The following is a 19,815-nucleotide window of genomic DNA, read 5'->3' on the forward strand; positions in this document are numbered from 1 at the left end:
CAGCTGGTCTTTAAGTTGCTGGTACAAATATTTATCTAATTTTCAGTCACTGTATTATGGATGAGCAAGCCTCCCCAACTGGCCAAAGGGCACAATTAACCTGGATGTTCCTACATGTTGTTCCGATGTATCAGTTTACCAAATCCACATGTTCAGAGCCCTCACATAGCCTGTATCAGTTTACCAAATCCACATGTTCAGAGCCCTCACACGGCCTGGTAGGTGTCTTTTTTAGAGGGCCAAAGTCTCATGACTCCTGTCCTGGGACCCTCTGAGTTCCCAAGGTAGAGTCGGTTGCAAACTGATCATGACTGAGCTTTTCACAGCATGTGGCAGACCACAGTTTACTCTCTCAGGCAGGACAGGGGCCATGGACACAAAGGCTGGGGCTGCTCCCAGCTGCTTCTGGAAGCTAGCATTCTCCTGGAGGCATTCCTTTCTGAACCCAATGCTAACCATTCTGGGCTCCCAGCATCACCAAGCTCTTTTGGAACAGCAAGGAAGCCCTGTCTGGCCCTTGAATGAGCCCATGACCTGGGCTTTCATCTGTACAGATGCTGAATAATGGCTCCCAAATTTTAACAAGTGAACTTGCTATCTATTCTTGATGGCTAATTCAGTCACTGTTATTCTTGGGGTCTGATTCCATATTCTCAATAGGAAATCACTGCATTAGCTATGCTTGCATTAAAATCACTTTCATTAAGCACTGTTTACCTCATGTTACTTACCTGCCTGCATTATACATTATGTCATGGTTTCTGTTTCTTTCCTAGAGTGTCCTCAGAAACTTTTTTTTTTTTACATGCAGCCAGTATGCCTGGCTATAACTGGTGTTTCTAATATAAGCAACTTGTCCAGGCCCAGTGTTGGGGTCCAGCCCTGACCTATTGAAGGGCCTCTTGAAGAGGGGGGGAGTGAGGCATTGAGAAATGAGAAATGCTAGATAGGAAATATAGAAGTAGACTAAAAAAAAGATGGAGACCAGGAGAGTTTCAGGAAGGCCCTGAGTCAATACCCAGCAGCCTAGAGTTTAATTAATTAATTAATTAGTTTGTTTGTTTGTTTTGGTTTTTTGAGACAAGGTTTCTCTGTGTAGCTTTAGTGCCTGTCCTGGATCTCGCTCTGTAGACCAGGCTGGCCTCGAACTTAGAGAGATCCGCCTGGCTCTGCCTCCCAAGTGCTGAGATTAAAGGCGTGCGCCACCACCCAGCTTTCAAGTTTATTTCTAATGGGCTTTTTATATACTAGCAAGGGGAGTGGCAAAAGACCTCCCCCTTTCAATATCAAAGCACAATGTACAACCAAGCCTAGACCCTTCAAAACACCTGGTAACCACGCCCCATGGCAAAGCATCTTGTGATTAGGCCTTGAAGTATAAGACACCTGGTAACCATGCCTTTGCACCCTATTATGCAGCCTTGGAGAGCAACATAAACTCTTAGGTTCTGACCTTGAGTCAAACCACAAGTTGGAATCTTTGTGGGCTCCCACAGCACCTGCTGCTCACAAGTTTCTGTATACATGATGTCACAGCGTCATCAACAGAGACAGATTGCCTCTTCTTTTGTTTCTCAGAATTAACTATGGGCTTATTAGAACTTCAATGCATTGAAGAAATGATGTGCTGGAAGCAGACTTGCAAAATATATGGATGTCATAGCCTCAAGATCACAGCTCCCCTCGCTCTTGGGCTGAATAACAAGGATTATGAATTCCTTATCTGCTGCTTGTCTCATGCAAAGTGAATACCATTCAAAGATCCACAGCCTCTGGAAGGTTCCAGCAGAGAGGGCTCTAAGTGATGTGTGAACTGGCTTTCAAAATGGCTGTTACCATCCTTTCACTTAAAAAAAAAAAAAAGAGGCTTGAACTGAGAGTTTCACGTGACATCAAATTAACACTGCATTGTAAAGTCTTGTTTCACTTAATGTTTTTGAAGATTACATTATCTGTAACCCTTACTGTGCCTGTGGCTATGTTTTCTTTTAAAGGACTTGTTTTTATTTAGGTGTATGTGGGTTTGTCTGTTTTAGCATCAGTCACTTGTGTGTGTGCGTGCCTTCAGAAGACAGAAGAGGGTGTTGGATCCCCTGGAGCTGGAGTTATTGGCAGTGGTGAGCTGTGAGACATGGGCTGTGGGAACCAAACCCAGGTCCTCAGGAAGAGCAGGAAGCCCTCTTAATCACTGAGCCACCCCCCCACCCTCACCCCCACCCCCCCACACCAGAGAGTTGAGAAGGAGTAGCAGGAGGAGGAGGGGAGGAGTGAGGGAGCGAGAGAGACTTTTAGAATAAACAACTAAATAAATAAAAGTTTCCTTGAGTTCCTGGCTTGGGATAAACAAACAGCCTGTCCATTAATACAATTTATTTTGGCCTTAAATGCTTTTGGAGTATGGAAACAGAACAAAAGGACAACTACATTTAATTTTATAAAAAACGAAGCTCTTTCCCGCCCCCTCCACCCCCACCCCGTGGTGCTGGGCTACAGCCTAGAGCCTTGTGCAGGCTAGGCAAGTGCTCCACCACTAGGCTGCAGGCCCAGCATTCCAGCTTTTCTTAAGCTCAAGAAAGTCAGGCTTAAAAGGACTCAATATTCCTCTGGTGTGTTATGGATGGCTCGAGGCAATTCTTCCCCATGCAGTGCAGTTGAAGACAAAAGGCTGGACCCCTGGTTTACAGCAGTTCTTAGAGCTGTGGGGATCCACAGGACGTGCACATCAAATGTTGAGGCTCCTCATTCTCTGTGCAATACTAAAACAAGAAGAACCCACACAGAGCATCCCCATTAAAAATGGAAGAACTCTGGCTCGGGGTAGAGTGTGGGGGGGGGCACCTGCCTGATGCCCTAGTTTCCACCTCCAGAATGGCAGGAAAGAAGAAGGAAGAGAAGGAGCAAGAGGAAAAAGTAGGGAGAAAGATCCCATGAAGTGCTTTCTATAATCAATGGTGTCTACTGACAAGGACAAGTGGAACTGATGGCCCCTAATGGGAAGCTTGGCTGGTGTTTGGTCCTCTGGGCCTTGAGCGGCTACAACTGAGGACAGGGGGCAAAAACAAAACAAAACAAAAACAAACAAACAAACAAAACTGCAGCAGACGTACCCAGAAGCAGTTGCAGTGCTGGTACCCCCGAAGAGGGGGTAAGGTAGGGAGAGGGCATCGGACAGAACCCAACACAGGGAATTCAGTGATGGAGAAGGGGCCTCAGGACCCCTATTCTCAGCTGCAACCCTTGAAGGGAGCTAACAAAGCCCTGGTAGGGGAGTCCCTGTCTCCTCCTCCGCCAGTGACAAACTTTGGAAGCAGTTTCCCTAAATCAAGTCCCAAGGCTTTCTAGAGAGTAAGCAGAAGCGAGCTCTGAGAGACCGGCAGACACACGGGAAAGCCGGTGTGGTGGCGCAGAGGGAGAAGCGATGTACAGGTGCCCTCAGGGATGGCCCTGCCACTCTGCTCTGGTCATGTTCTCCCACCACAGCTCCCTCTGGGTCTACATCACCCAACAGGGCATCCAGCCGTGCGGGGGCTTCAGGGGTCATCTCAATGGCGCCCCACCAGGTTGCTGAAACACAAAGCTGGGCGGTGGTGTGATTTTTCTCTCTCCGGACAATCTTGCCTCTCTCCTCTGTCCCACATGACACAGATCCCCAGTCAACACTCTGACCCCCAAGTCTGGGTCTGCATCGGTCTTGGTTAGTCACTGCATAAGCCAGCAGACTGGAGGGTCAGGAAACTCAGGTCTCTCTCAGGGACTTCAAGGGTTGGCCTACCAACAGTGCACCACAAACTTCTTAAACATCAGATGATTTAAGAAACAAAGAGCCCTGGAGGAGTAGCTCACACCTCCAATCCCAGCAATTCGGGTGGTTGGGAGTGGCCAACGCAGGATTGCCATATGCTTAAAGCCAGCCTGAGTTACACACTGAGACCATATCTCCAAAATCCAAGACAAAAAGAATAAGCACGTAACAAAAAGCTGATGTGTTCCACCACTGAGCTACATTCCCAGCCTCATTTTTGCACGCCTTTCCGACACTGCTTAGCAAAACAGCTGATAAGTAACCAATATTTGTAAGACCGGAGAGTGTTAGAGCCAACAGAGTTGAAGAAAAGTCTATTTACAAAAGCCTTATTTCCCCAAATATACAAAAGAGAAAATCAAACAGAAGACTCAGGTTTGCTCTGTATAATACGACTTCCCCACTGGTCTGAGGCAGGATGCTGTCCTTAGCAGAGTGGCCTAAGGAAGACAAGGTCAGCACTGGAACTGGACCTCCTCGGGCCTGGTGGTTTAAACCTCCATCAGTCTGCATCAGCACCACCTGCTACGGGAACCACGCCTCCTAGTGGACTAACAGAGTCAATGACCAAATAGCACATGACTTCAAGGGTGGGATGTAAGACGTTAAGGATAAGGATGGTACTTAACTATCTTAATCAATCACTTATATAGTACTTATTCACCAGACACAGTCCTGAGCATGACTCAACTATGAATTTACCTAATTAGCACAACTCGCAACATTGTTTTTTTGTTTGTTTGTTTGTTTGTTTTTTCGAGACAGGGTTTCTCTGTGTAGCTTTGCGCCTTTCCTGGAACTCGCTTTGGAGACCAGGCTGGCCTCGAACTCACAGAGATCCGCCTGCCTCTGCCTCCCCAGTGCTGGGATTAAAGGCATGCGCCACCACTGCCCGGCCGCAACATTGTTTTATTATATTTATTTGTGTATTTGGGTGGGTGTACATGTATGTGTAGGTTAGAAGGCAACTCGGGGGAGCCAGTCTTCTCCTTCCATCCTGTGGCTCCCAGGAATCGAACTCAGGCTGGCAGGGCTGGTAGCCGATGCCTTTCCCTGCTGAGCCATCTTACTAGCCCTAACGAGCCAAGTCTTGAACGAAAGGTACTGCTATCCCAATTTAATAGACTAACAAGTAGGTGCCGAGGTAAGTAAGTCACCCAAGGTCTCATCACTGGTTAGGACAAAGGCAGTGTGTGGAGGTGGCTGGCTGAGCCAAATTCCCATCCTGCACGCCCTCCCCCACCTCACACTGGTGAGGGGTGGCTGGTCAGAGAACCCCACTAGGAAGAGTTTAGTTAGGAAGCAGTGTCTCCCGAGGCCGGCCTCTTGGAAGTCTCAGGCCCAGAAAACGTGATGATTGCACTCAACCCCTCATTACTGGAGACCCACTTTACGCAGGGACAGTGTTAGGGACAGGGTAAGTAAGAGCAAGTAAAAGGACATCCGTGGGAAGGCCCCAGCAAAACCCATTGTTTTGTATGCTAGCCTAAAAATGTTCACTAAGCAGAGATAGAAGCATAGGAGTTCTGAGCATACCAGAACAGAACGAAAATGGCATCCCCTGTGTCCTGGCCGGTTTTAGGTCAACCTGACATAAGCTAGAGTCATCTGAAAGGAGGGAACCTCATCGAAAAAAAATGCCTCCATGAGACCCAGCTGTAGGGCATTTTCTTAATTAGTGATTGATGGGGGAGGGCCCAGCCCATTGTGGGGTAGTGCCATCCCTGGGCTGGTGGTCTTGGGTTCTATAAGAAAGCAGGGCCGGGCGGTGGTGGTGCAAGCCTTTAATTCCAGCACTTGGGAGGCAGAGGCAGGCGGATCTCTGTGAGTTCCAGGAAAGGCGCAAAGCTACACAGAGAAACCCTGTCTTGGAAAAGAAAAAAAAAAAAAGCAGGCTGAGCAAGCCATTAGGAACAAGCCAGTAAGCAGCACCCCTCCACGGCCTCTGCGTCAGCTCCTGCCTCCAGGATCCTGTCTTGTTTGAGTTCTGTCCTGACGTCCTTCAGTGATGAACTGTGCTGTGGAAGTGTGAGCCAAATAATCCCTTTCTTCCTCAGGTTTCTTTGGTTATGGTGTTTCATCCAGCAACAGAAATCCTAACTAAGAGAAGTTGGTACGAGGCAGTGGGGTATTGCTGTGACGGGCCTGATCATGTTGTTTTGGGAAACATTGTAGGAGGACTTTGGAACTTTGGGCTAAAAAATTTGAATGTTGGGAGCTCAGTGAGCTGGCCTGTAGGAGCTTGGAAGGTAAGAACTTTGAGAGCAGTTCAAACAATGGAGGCCCAGCTTGTGAAGTTCAGAGGGATGTTTCAAGACTCTAATGGGGCTATTTGTTATTCTGAATTAAGATGCTGAGGTCTGGTTAACTAGTGCTGAAGAATTAATTAGCCGTGGTTAACAAGAGCCCGGCAACCGTGAAGTGAAATCTTGGCATAACTGGGACAACTGATGCCGGCTAGCTGAAGCTGAGAAATTAGTGGTGACTGAGAAGAGACCAGCATCAGTGAGGTAAAATCTTCTGGAAAGCGTTTCCTCAGGGTCAACATACAGAAGCTCTGTTCTAGAACTAGCCGAGGTTGTATCTCAAGCTGGCAGCTGAACCTTGGTAGTGTAAGAGTCACCCAGGTGGTACTGGTTTTGAAGGCATGAAAAGGTTATAGAAAGCAGCTGAGGCGTGGCACTGGGAGAGGCCAGGAGAGGCCATTGGTGGAGATGCAGCCTCAGTAGCAGTTGAAGGCCCAGGACTGAAGGAAGAGCTCATGCAAAGAAGTTGAGGCTTGGCGCCATGAAGAGAACCTGTGAGAAGCCATTGGTGAAAGTGCAGCCCAGATGCTGCAAAAGACCCCAGCATTTTGGAGACGCCAGTACCATGGGAAGACCACCAAGAACAGTAGCAGCAGTGGAGTGGAGACAGCTGGAAAAAGAAAAACTGTGTGTGTGCTGTGGAGGGCGGAGCCAGAGAAGTGACCCAATCCCCGGAGGAGCCCAGATCGTGAGTGAATCCCAGACACTGGATGCCTAGTTATCCACACTTCTGGAGGTTGGTTTTGGTTTTGCTCTAATTTGATTGTGACTGTGCACTGGTTCTTCCCTCTTGAAGTAAGAAAGTACTAAATTTATTTTTTATTATACAGGAGTTCACAATTGAGACAAAGAATTTTTAAAGAGATCTTTAAGTTTTAAAGGAAACTTCAGAATTTCAAAGAGACCGAATTTTAAAGTGTTTGAATTTGTGAAAACTGTGGGACTTGTAACGATTGTAAAATGTTACGTTGTGGTGTTTATTAATGTGTCATCGTGGGGAAGAACAAAGGAAAGGCTGTATCTTAACAGTGCTGTGTTTGTGTGTCAAGCTGACAAGGGGTCAACTGTCCTGGCTAGTTTTATGTCAAGTTGACACAAGCTGGAGTCATCTGAAGGGAGGAAACCTCAATTGAGAAAATGCCTTGTCTTTGGGTTTTTATTGCTGTGAAGAGACACCATGACCACGGCAATTCTTCTAAAGAAAACATTTCATGAGGGTGGCTTGCTTACAGTTTCAGAGGTTCATTCCATTATCATGATGGGGAGCATGGCGGCATGCAGGCAGATGTGGCGCTGGAGCTGAGAATTCTACATCTACACGCAGGCAACAGGAAGTCAACTGAGACACTGGGTAGTATCCTGAGCATAGGAAACCTTAAAACCTGCCGCACAGTGACACACCTGCTCCAAGAAAGCCATACTCACTCCAACAAAGCCATACTTCCTGATGGTGCTACTCCCTATGAAGATTGTGGGGGCCAATTACAAACTACCACGTGTCTCCATAAAATCCAGCTGGCAGACATTTCCTTAATTAGTAATTGGTGTGAGAGGCCCCAGGCCACTGTGGGTGGGGTTCCTCTCTGGGCTGGTGGTCCTGGTTCATCATTGCAATAGAAACCCTAACTAAGACACCTTGCAAAGACACCCCTAGAACTACAGATAGGATGCTGGCCACATGGTTTCATACAGTGACATCAAGGTCTGGTACCCACCATATTATCTTCACCGAAGCTTTGTGATAGACATAAAGGGCAGCAGGATATGTTTTTGAAGCCAGATTGGTAGAGGGCAAGGTGGCCAGTATGCACAAGCATGCTCACTGAAAGTAATGTATATGTTGGTGTGCTTCCAATAGCTACCTTGGTGATTCTTTTATAGAAAGTTCGCGACATTCTTGTGTGTACTGCTGCTGCTGAAAAGATGCCATTTTTAGGGTCTTGTGTCCATACTGTGGGCAACTCCTTATAAAACAACCCTGTCATATCCTGTACCAAGGTCAGCTCTACTTCTTAGCAATGGATTTAATGTTCAGACAGCTGCACAGGTGACTCACAGGATGCTTGTCTTAGTTAGGGTTTCTACTGCTTTGAAGAAAACACCATGACCAAAAAGCAAGTTAGGACAGGATTTATTTGGCTTACACTTCCAGATCATAGTCAATTGCTGAAGGAAGTCAAGGACAGGAACTCAAGAAGAGTAGGAACCTGGAGGTAGGAGCTGATGCAGAGGCCATGGAGCGTTGCTTACTGGCTTGCTTCACCTGGCTTTGCTCAGCCTGCTTTCTGACAGAACCCAGGAGCACAGTGGTTGGGCCCTCCCCCATCAATCACTGATTAAGAAAACACCTCACAGCTGGATCTCATGGAGGCCTTTCCTCACCTGAGGCTCCTTCCCCTCGGACTTCAGCTTGTGTCAAGTTGACACACCCAACTAGTCAATACAATGCCCTCTGGCTACCAGGTAGCTCAGCTCAAAGTGGTGGCCTTCAAGGTAGCAAGTGTTCTCCTAAAATGCTCTGAGGAACTGATCAGTAAGTTTTAGGCTAGGCTGCAAATAGATTCTTTTCTTTTTATCCACCCTTTCTACTTTCTTTGCTTTTTAAATTTGTCTTTATTTCTCTGAAGGCGACTTCCAATCTTTTCTGGAACATGGTCATGGGTAAGTGCCCAACTGAATGAGTTCATGAAATGGCACATAGATGAGAGATCTGAGCTCACAGACTGCATAAGCAGGCAGTTCATAACCAGCGAAGGTCTACGCCATCTGACTCCAATTTAGTGTTCAAGTGAACTGTATTAATAATAGTGGTTCTCAGTGATGAGGTGCTTTCAATTTTATCTAAAGCATACAGTGTCCAAGATGGGAAGAAAACACAGATGTTGGCTAAATGTAACTTTCCTGAATAAAGGGCATACCGAAAAATTAGTTTTGCAGTAGTGGAACAAAAAGAAATCTTAGTACCGTGAGTGATCCGGAAGTGTGTCGGCAACTGTCTTGATGCCCAACGTGATTCCATAACTAACACTGGGGATCTATTCAACTTGTGTGTTAGGTCCCATCAAGTACCCCCAGGAAAACACCTTGTGTTGGTTGGTTCTATTATCAACTCAACATAACCTAAAGTCACTGGGAAGAGAGAATCTCAATGAGGAAGGAGATTGGTCTGTGAGCATCTCTATGGGGGATTGTCTTGATTGTTAATTGGCCTAGCTCACTGTGGGCGAGACCATTCCTTAGGCAGGAGGACCTGAACTACAGAAGAATGAAAGGGGCTGGCTGAGTAAGCAAGCAGCAAGGATGCCTTTATTTCTCTCTAGTCTTGACTGTGGCTATTATGTGACCAGCTGCTTTGAGTCCCTGCCTTAACTACTCCCTGGGAATGGACTGGTACTGAACTAGAGGAGGAAAGGGTTTGTCTTCTAAGTTGCTGCTGGTTAGGGTGTTTTTATCATGCTAGAACTAGAACACACCTCAAACTGAGATTCTGTAACACTGAGGGATTCACTCTGGGCCCTGGCTTGTCAAGAAGGTCTATTTGCTATTAGAAGAATATATTCTCACCAGTCATAAGATATAATTTTGCTTTGAGTGGTTCCAAGACAAGAGAAGCGTAAAGAGAATGCACGCATGTGACATCCAGTTCCAGAAAGGGGTAGCATATGAAACCCTGATGAGCTGGAATTCAGGTGGTTCAAAGCCAGTGTCTTTGCCCTCACAGAGATTAGCTGGGTACTTCAAAATTTCTTTAATAATGGGCAACAGTGTAAGCATGGCAGAACAAATTTCAGTCGATTGCTGTTATCAAAGATGTATTAGATGTTAAATGAACTTAAAGGCAGACTAATGATTTCAGAAAACACATTGGAGGCAGTTACAGGGTTCCAGAAACAGAATGCAGCGCAAAGGTTTTATAGGCTTCACTGCAAGTGAAATGTGATCGATCACATTTGCAAGGACTGGAAGAACAGCAATTGTAAGAAACAATCCACCACATTAGGGCACAGAGCATGACCCAAAGTAACACTTTAAACAAGTCATTTCAAAGCTCACATATCTGAGGGCTGCCTTGAAAGGGAGGCTGACACTTGACAATTGTGCCTAAACTCTGTGTAAATCCTAATCTAATGCAGCCGGGCTCACAGAACTTTCCTTTGAACGCTCTCTGTGACAGCCAGTTTTTACTGCTAAGAGAGAATTTTCTACATAGTCCAACTGGGCAAAGGGTGGGTCCTGGACAGGAAGAGTCAGAGCAAGAACAGGACAGGACTCAGTGTAAACAGACACAGACTCAGAGGGTAACACCTAACCTCTGCCACAAAGGGAATCCTCTGAAATGCTTCGAGATCTTTGGGGAAGCCATTTTAACCATGGTGACCACTGAGAGCATCATTAGATTAAATTTATTTTAAATAATTTAGATTACTATTGTGTAAATAGTGAGGATAAGCATTCTCATGAAATCAGAAATCAAGGTCAGAAACCAGGCCAGTCATTCTGGAACACCAGGCTAGAAGAGACTTTTATGCCAAACGGTCTCATTTATTTACATTGCCCGAGCATACTTTAGAAGTTCGACTTTGGTGACACTTTCGGCACGAATGTAAACCTGCTCCGAGATTCGATAAAGACAAGAGGAAGTTACCTGATGGTACTTCTTGAGAATGTTGTGCATCTCTGCCACGTCCTCGCTGGTAATGGTCTTGATGACGTATCTTTTGTCATAGGATGTGTGAAACCGAGCCCCACTTCGTGCCTGGGAGTCATTGGGAAGGGGTGCACTTCTGGTCAAGGAATTCTTCCCGGTCAGAGGAGAGGAGAGGAGGGAAGAGAACTGGTTAAAGCGTGGCTCTTTGAGTCTGAATCATTTGTCGTCATAGCAAGAACATTTGCGTCCGGAATAAAGTGGTAAGTCGCTGGCGTTATTTTACAATTCTAGTAATTCGATGGCAAGTCTCTTAAATGCAATGGAAACAGCTAGATAAGCAACTATGATTCGATTGTTCTTAAAGGAAAAAAGTGCTGGGCATGGTGGCACAGAGCAATCGGGAGGGTGGCAACCAGTTCTAGGCTATCCTGAGTTTTTGTTACTTGTTTTTTAGAAAGGCTGTTGTCCGGAACTCTCTAGATAGACCAGGCCGGCCTTGAATCCACAGGGATCCACCAGCCTCAGCCTGAGCTGGGATTAAAGGCAAGCACAACCACGCCTGGTTTGAGGCTAGCCTAGAACTCTCTATGTAGATCAGACCTACATGGGTCAGACTGATCTACATAGCAAGTTACAGGCTATCCATGGCTACACGATAACACCTTGTCTCAAAACAAACAAAAAACAAAAAAAAGCAAGTCATATCTAGAACTGTGGAGTTATTTATTTGCCTTGTTCTTTTCAGAGTTGGACAAGAGCTCAACATTTCCTTCTGAATAGAATGAGGTTTCAGTCACAAAAGGAAATTGCACAGACATGGAGCATCCCTGTACAGTGCAGGCCACCAGGATCCTGCACATTCAGGTAAGATCCTATGCAATGCTGCCCTTACTACCACATCATTTTATAGAAGACAAGGCTGAGAGAGGTTTAGTAACAGAGTCAAGAGTCAAGATCATACAGCCAGGAATGAAGAACCAGAATTTCAGCTTGTGTGGCTGGCCCAGAACCTAGGTTCTCAAGTAGTAAACTAGCAAAGTTTTTAACTAATCAACTGCAGCCTGTGGAAGAAACTGGAGTGTGGATAAGTGTGTTCTACGACTCATCAGAAGACTCTGGCTTAGCGCAGCCTCCACCCTCTGCAGTAAGTGCTGAGCATTCTTAAGGGTGCGTAGGGAAGGGCTCTCTGCAGATACTCTTTGCAAAGCAATGTACCCCAGAATGGGGTTCAGGATGTCCACCCGACAGCTAAGGCCCTACAACTCTTCTCTCATAGACTTCCATCAGTGTCTCTCTTCTTTGATTTGCCAAGAAAGTCCCCCTGCTTGCCTCTTCCCCTCCCCCACTGGTCATGAGACTAGTGGCATTAGTGAACTCCTGCATCTGAGGAAGTCTGGGCTTCATCACGGCTAATTGTACACTTGAGTAATGACATCATTCCCTTCCAGGCCTTGCTTGCTGGCAATGTGCACAGGGATTCAAAGGCAAAGTTGCCTTCCTCCTTCAGTTTCCCCCCTAAACAAGGCATCCATAGGAATCGGCAGACTAAACACAATTCCAGGGAATACAGGTGACTTTGGAGAGTCAGGCAGCATCAGGGTACCATGGATTTTCAGTCAAAGGGACTCTCTGCCCCTTGTCTATTCAGGTCACTATAATTTTCTCATTTCCAGGAGAAATACAGCAGGACTGAGCCATCCACCGCAGGCCAGAAGCTGGAGGAGGGAAATGGCCCATCAGCTTATCTTGATTTCCCAGGATGCACCTGGCGTCATGCAGTGGACCACTACATCCTGAGAGAACACATCTCAGCTCTGAAGTAAGCAAGCACACACACCTGCCAAGTGCAGAGGCAAGACTGCCAATTAATTAAATCTGCTTTTCTTAGCTTATCAGAAAAAATATGTCAATTTAATTCCACCAGGACTTTAAGTATCAAGATTTGGCAGTGTTAAATTATTCTTAAAACAACTGGAATTCATCAGGTATATAGAACATAATGAAAGGATTTTCAGGATGGAAATGGAACATTAGCAATAGTTTAACTCTCAGTTAATTTTTTTGTTAAAACAACAACAAACCTCCTTTATACTACTTCCTGCTTAGAATAAAAAGGAAGAAAATCAAAGTGAATGTCCCTTTTGTGGGTAAATGCTAGCAAAAAAGTTATTATGTATTGCTAATGGTCTTATTTTTTCCCCTCCCAAACATTAATATGCAAAAGGGCATTTACTGCAATAAGGACTGTAGATACTGCTAAAATTGCCTTCAGACATAAAATCAAAGCAAGAACAATCGACCTAGACAGGAGGAAAAGTGGAAACGGGAGAACTCTGTGGGAGTGGGAACAGTGACGGACACTTGTTCTCAGCCAGGAGGGGTTACCACCTAACAGACACAACTTGGTGAAGAAAGCATTTATTTTGGCTCATGATTTCAGGAGGCTCACAGCTCATAGCTACTTGGTCCCATGAACTTTACAGACCACTGTGGCAGGAACATGGGGAAATTGATTGGCTGTTCCTACGGTATCAGATCAGAGAGTGTGGGCATGCCTCTGGCTCTGTCCAAATTTTATTCTACCTGGGCTACCAGGTCATTCAATGGTGCTGTTCAATCTCAAGATGTGTCTTTCCCTTTAGTTACTGCCTCACATATCAATTATTTCTTGGAAATATCCCTTCATACTCACCCAGGAGTGCCATCCACTAGCCCTGGGCATCTTTCAATCCATTACATTGACAAAATAAGCCATCTCAAGTTCCATAGCTCCAGGAAAGTAACCCATCCTCTCGGGAACCAGTGGAGGAAAACAATCAAAAGCTGATCAGTCAATGCTGCTCAAGCTTGATGAACAGCCAACTTAGAGACTATGTGGAACTGTAGACTCTTGACTCCACAGGCTGGTATCAGGAAATCCTATGCTGATGGAGGTAGTTTATGGGCCACCTGTGATAACTGAGGGGCTCCTGAGTGATGGCTGTGTTTAATCCGTGCAGTATGTGAAGAGCATATTTAGGACGCAGTAACACATACTTGCACTAACCCCCTGTTCATTCTATTCCCTCCAACTCTAAGCTCAGTTAAAATGGGAAGCTATATTCATTCACCACAGTAGTTAATTAAGTTAATGACATCGAGCATGGACCAAGCTGCAAGTGTTTATAAGTATTAAAACTGCAGTTAAAAAAATAGTGTAAGAACTTAGGTCTGACTGTGCCGCATGCTGGAATCTTCCCTTCAGTTTCAAAGACATTATTATAAAAACCCTTTACTTCAAACTTTGCATTAGGATACTGACCATGCTTTAATCTTGGCATATACAAATCTTATAAATTCTAATCTTGATTCTGCCTCAACTCACTTTGTTAGTAGTGCCATGGATATTTCCAACTTTGAGACTATGAAAACAGTTCCTTAAGGCTCCCAGTTTCCAAACAATCGCTGAAGCTAGGGACCCTTTGCCAAAATTTAGAATGTGCCTGTCACATTAACATAAAATGTATTAATCAAATTTAGTGAAAGCCTCATCTAACAGACAACTAGAAACTCGGGAGAGTTAATGCGACTGTACACCAAGTGCCTGTTCTTGGAGATGGCTGTAAGCCCTGGAGAAGTCCAGCTCAGGATTTCAAATTTTCTCAACATTCCCATGAGGTACATTTTCCCACTTGAAGATAAAAAACTGGTACACAATGGAGTCAGGCAACATGTCTCAGGTTCCTGCCTAAAACTTCCCTTGGGGGAAACTCAACAGAGTACTTGACAGCCAAGGCTAAACTTTGGCCATTACAAAACATAACTAGATTTTTTTACAGCCTTTGTTTGAGGTAGACATGGCCTGGAGAGATGGTTCTGCATTAATGGTCACTGGCTGCTCTTCCAGAGGACCTACATGGTGGCTCAAGACTATGTCTAACTCCAGTCCCAAGGGACCCAATGCTCACTTCTGGATCCACAGGCATTGCCCACATGTGGTGCACAGACATACATTCAGACAAAACACCTCTACAAATAAAAATAAAGGTTAAAACATAATGCAAGTTTGAGTTTCTGGGCAATGCAGTGTAATGTTGAGGGTGAGGGTCAGGTGCCTAGAACGTTCTCTCATTCATACGCCTGGCCACTCACTCCTCAGCCTTTGCCTAGGTCATCTAACCTCTGAGTCTGTTTCTGGTCTGTAAACTGAAGGGCAATAGGACAGAAGACAGAGCTCAGTTAGCTAAATCTCTACCTCAGACCTTTTGTAACTCAACAAGCAAACCTCTACATTTCCTGGGCTGAGATGGCTCAGTGGATCAAATACTTGCTGCACAAGCCTGAGTATGGGGACTGACATGCCCATAATCCAGCTGCGCAGAGGCAGAGACACAAGGTTTCTACAACAAGCTGGCTAGCGAGACTAGCTGACTAGCTAGTTTCAGCCAGAGACCCTGCCTCAGTAATTAAAGTGGAAAGTGACTGAGGAAGACAGACACCAAGCTCTAGCTTCCACCATACACGAACCCCAACACACATACACCCACACACCTGTAAACACGCCTACACACAGGCACGCACACCAAACCAAAAACCCAACCCAAACCAAAATACATTTTCCTCTAAGATATGGCTCTTTGCTTAAGCAAAGGCTGGGGGTCCAGACCTTAGAAGAACTCAGCATGTTTCCCAAGGAGATTCTAGTCAGGAGACCATAAGGCCACCATAGTCTCTGAGTAATGATGGTTTAGGACATCTAGGCCAAGATTTGAGAAGACAAGAATTCATAAGGCCACAAAAAAACTATACTTCCCAGGTTCCAGATATGTTCAGGACAGTATCAGCAAGAGCAAGCATCAGCATCTAAGGGAAGGACTCTGTTCAAAGCTGGTGATCTAATGAAATGGAATATGGAACATCTCGGGCTCCTTGTTCTCTTGCAAAGGAAAAATGAATGCCAACACCGTACAGGATGCTTGGACAGGAGGGAGGCCAGGAAGGCTTGTAGGAAAGAGCCTAGGGCTGGCCTGCAGGTGCTCTGAGGGCTCCTTCTCACAATAAAAAGCATCAGAGGCAGCTTTCAAGACTGTTCCAACACCCTCAACTTAGAGATAAGAAAACAGACCCAGAGGATGCCGGCAAAGGCTCGTCTGAGTTCTTAGGAACACACCCAGATGCTACAGCATGCACGAGGCCTCAGGCATTTCAATGGGATAGTTCATATTGATTTTTCCATGGTGACGAACACCTTCTAATACCAATTTAGAGAGTGAGCCAGCTGGCAATAAAGTCAAGCATGTGGAAAATATCAGTAACAGCCGTAGTGCTGAAGCCGTCCAGACTACCTCATGCATGTTTTTATTAACCTGTGTACAAAGTCTTGCTTCATTCAGAGGGAGGTCTTTGCTGAACTGACCTGCAGGGGGCAGGAACAGGAGCCATCTTCTCTCCAGACCAGAGAGGATGCACTCCTGTGACTGGGGAACAAACTTTAGGAGGAGCAGAGTCTGTGGTGCTGCACTTGGGAGCTAACTTACACAGGGTGAGAATGGGGCTGGAGGATTCACAGGTTTTAGTGTTTTCCACGAGTGCTGTGGGCTGTAGTGTCGATCCAACCCTAGGACTGACTTCTTGACGTGTTTCTGGTCCCGTGGCCCACTCTATCATGTCTATCTTAATTAATTCACATAGACGGAGGACTGTTGGGCAATTTAATTCTCCTTCCATCACTGGCTTCTATCCGTCCCCCTCTGTCTTTGCTGAAAAGCACATAGGCTTCCCTGGTAGAAAATACCAAGAGAGGAATCTTTTCTTTTTTGCACTGGGAATACGTCCAGGACTTGTAGCTTATGCTCCACACTACTAAGTTCAGAAGAGACATGGAGGAAGAAGATGGAGTAAATAAGGAAGGCCAACAATAGTGTTATTTAAAAAAAAATCTTATTTTAATTAGCTGATGAAAAAAGAAAAACCATTTCAGATCAGATCCAATCAAGGCTGAAAAGTGCCACTTCAGGGGTTGGTTTAATCTTCACTTTCTCCTTTTCCAAAGTAAAACACTTCTCAGGAATCTTATCCACTCATCTGTCCTTAGGAAAAGGTCAGACACAATTACTCACAGAAGCCCACCCCAGGTTTGGAGAGATCTTCTCCTTTGAAAACCCAAATCCCTTGCTTCGGACAAGTTTGGACAGTTATTCGTTCTGAAATACGGTTGACGTTATTTGAATTCTAAATCGAGGGTTCTACACAGACCAGAAGTGACAGGAAACGATCTGCTACAGCCCTTCCTACACCAAGTTTCTATCAGAGAATCCAAACCACTTCAGGGAGCAGCTTCAAGCTGAAAATCCCCAGCTGTTGGGAGACACTTCTGGGCACAGCATGGCCATTACCATTTTAATCAGAGCAGCTGTGACTTCCAAACAAGATGCTGACAAGATGGGCCGTGGATGCTCCTGCCTGGAAAGCAGTGTGTGTGTGTGTGTGTGGGGGGGGATCGTAGACCCTTACCAGAGACCCCAGCCACTTGTTTCCTCCTGCACCCCTCTCCCAGCTGTGGTCCTGCTGCTGAACTTGGGAAGTGGACTACAAGGGGACTCCATTCCTGCAGCTTTGGGCAGCTGTTACCCAGCTGGGGTGGGGCTTTTCAGGGGAGCCCATGCTCCTGGAGTGGATCTATTAAAGCCGGTGCTTGGCCAGGCTGCTGCTTCCGTTTGTTGTGGGAAAATCATTTACTCCACCTCTCCAGGAACGCCGACACAACACTCCCCCACATGCTTCTCCTTCTGTCCTTGGCCTCTGCTTACAGCTCAGCATCTTCAACTAATGGCTAAAGATGGGGCAGGACAAAGGGGGTCTGCAATAAAAACCAATGCAGTAACAATCACAGCCCAACAGCAATGGCCCCCACCCCTGTGACAGACCCATTTATCTGCAGAGAAACACAGCTGGACTAAATATTAATCAGGATTAACCAGTACTGTTAATTCCCAGAGATTTGGGAAATGGCCAATGATTTACTATTAGTTTATGAAATAAAAACATAAATGTAAACCAACTACAAAACATGCTATGTTCATTGGCTATAGCTTTTCTTCTATACGTTTGGCAATTTCTTATAAACTCTATCGTTCTTTAAAAGTTGTCATAAGTAGATATAATGTTCTTCTAACTTGTCCCAAGAAAAGGGTAGACAAAAATCAATATTGAGAAAAAGTCTCATATTAAATATAAGCTAATTTCAAACTCTTGAGTTTATTTTCAAAAAGAAATCAATTTTATTTGTGTGTATGTGTATGCATGTGTGCATACATGTATGTAGGCCAGAAGTTAATATTGGATGTCTGGTTTTTTTTCTTGAGAGACAGTCTTTCTTTGAACCTGGAGCTCACCACTTCAGCTAGGCTGGCTGGCCAGCTGGCCCCCAGAAGCCTCCTATGTCTTCCTCTCCAGCCCTTGGCTTACTGGAGTATGTTACGTGGGTGCTCGGGATCTGAACTCCGGTCCTCATGTCTTCACGGCCAACACTACACCTGCTGAGCCACACATCCTGTGCTCCTAAACATTTTTGGTTTTTATGTAAACCTATAATTTCCTCGTGCACGTATGTGTGTGATCCTGTGTAAGAGTCTGAGGACCACTTATAATTGTTCTCTTCCATCATGTGGGTTTTGGGAATTGAACTTAGATCACCAGGCTTGGCACCAGGTGCCTTTATCCACTGAGCCCTCCTGCCAGCCCCTAAATACTCCTTTTCAGTAGTTTTACTTAGATACAACTCACAGATCAGACCATTAACCTAAAGCACACGACTCAGAAGGGTTGGTGTTTACACAGCCATGCGGCTCCAGTCACATCCCTTTTAGAGGATTTTTAGCGGTCTGTACCCATTTCCGCTTTTTTTCCTGTCTCTCATCTGAGAACTTCTTGTCGTGGTAGATTTGCCTGTTCTGGACATTTCACACAGTACAAAGGTGTTGCAATTGTCCCACACATTTTTTCCAATGCTCAGAAACGCAGGTATCACTGCATGAGGCCACTGACTGCAGTTTTGCAAGCTGCAGACCCATGCTGACTCAGGCTGAGCAAGGGGACACTATAGGTGACCTCTGCTCATCTCAGTGCCTGGCCATGATTGCAGGGGACACATCACAGGCGCCAGATGTTGCTTCTAAGGCTGCTCCTGGGCTTGCTGGGGAGCTAAGGGTAAAATGGACATTTGGATTCAAATTGAAGTTCTAAGACAAAGCTGATTGTGCTGTGTAGACAAGACTCCTTAATCTCGTCCCTTTTCAAACCAATCGTACAATCTGGTATGTAAGCTCACTTTTCCACAGATACGTTTCTGATCTTGTGATATCTGATATCCTGTCTCAACCTCAACAGCTGTGTTTGAAGCTCTGGTTCTCCAGCAGCCCTCAACAGGAAATAAAGCAAGATAATGAGCGAAGTTCCCTCTTCCTTGGCTTTCTTGCATTTATAATTGGAAATTTACCATCCTTTCCCTTCAGAAAAGGATTAAAGGTGCTGGCCTTCCCACCCTCCTCCTCTAACAGGGGGCACTGAAGATGTTTACTTCCACAGTGGGAGGGCCAGGATTAGTGGAGCCTCCAGAAGGAAGAGAAATCATAAAGGTCAATTTCATTAGCGCAATCCAATCACCAATCCTTTATAGTTCTCATAAAACACCCTGCTTTAGTAACTGTTACTTCCCCCAGTACCTTTTTGAAAAAAAAAATCCCAAGCATTTTCACACTTAATTCTCTTGACCTAATATCATATTTGCATATATTTTTGTACTTTTCCTCATTACTTGTAGCATACACATTTTAGTAAAAGTCACATGTGAAGCAAGGTGGCTCAGTGGTAAAGGTGATTGCCACCACCAAGCCTGACGGATGACACGAGCTGGATCCACATGGTGGAATAACGAACTGTAAAGTTGTCCTGACTTCCATTTGTGTGCTGTGGCACCTCAGCACCCCCCACACACCACACACACACACACATACACACAAAATAAACGTCCAATTTTAAAAGTCACACATGAAACGTTTTTTAATGTCACTCAAAAGGAA

General features: G+C 45.4%; 1 protein-coding gene across 2 annotated transcripts in view; it reads right to left on the reverse strand.

Annotated features, from left to right (window-relative positions):
• Pip4k2a (phosphatidylinositol-5-phosphate 4-kinase type 2 alpha) overlaps positions 1-19,815 on the reverse strand; it is a 177,023-nt gene that overhangs the window by 41,156 nt on the left and 116,052 nt on the right. The window contains exon 4 of one of the 2 annotated variants that reach the window (XM_028870456.2): positions 10,754-10,906. The exons of the other annotated variant lie outside the window; for it this stretch is intronic. Within the exon in view, the coding sequence (XP_028726289.1) occupies positions 10,754-10,906 (153 nt within the window). The remainder of the gene's footprint in view (positions 1-10,753; positions 10,907-19,815) is intronic. 2 annotated transcript variants of the gene reach the window in all.

The sequence above is a fragment of the Peromyscus leucopus genome, chromosome 5 (assembly GCF_004664715.2).
Source record: "Peromyscus leucopus breed LL Stock chromosome 5, UCI_PerLeu_2.1, whole genome shotgun sequence".
Lineage (NCBI taxonomy): Eukaryota > Metazoa > Chordata > Mammalia > Rodentia > Cricetidae > Peromyscus > Peromyscus leucopus.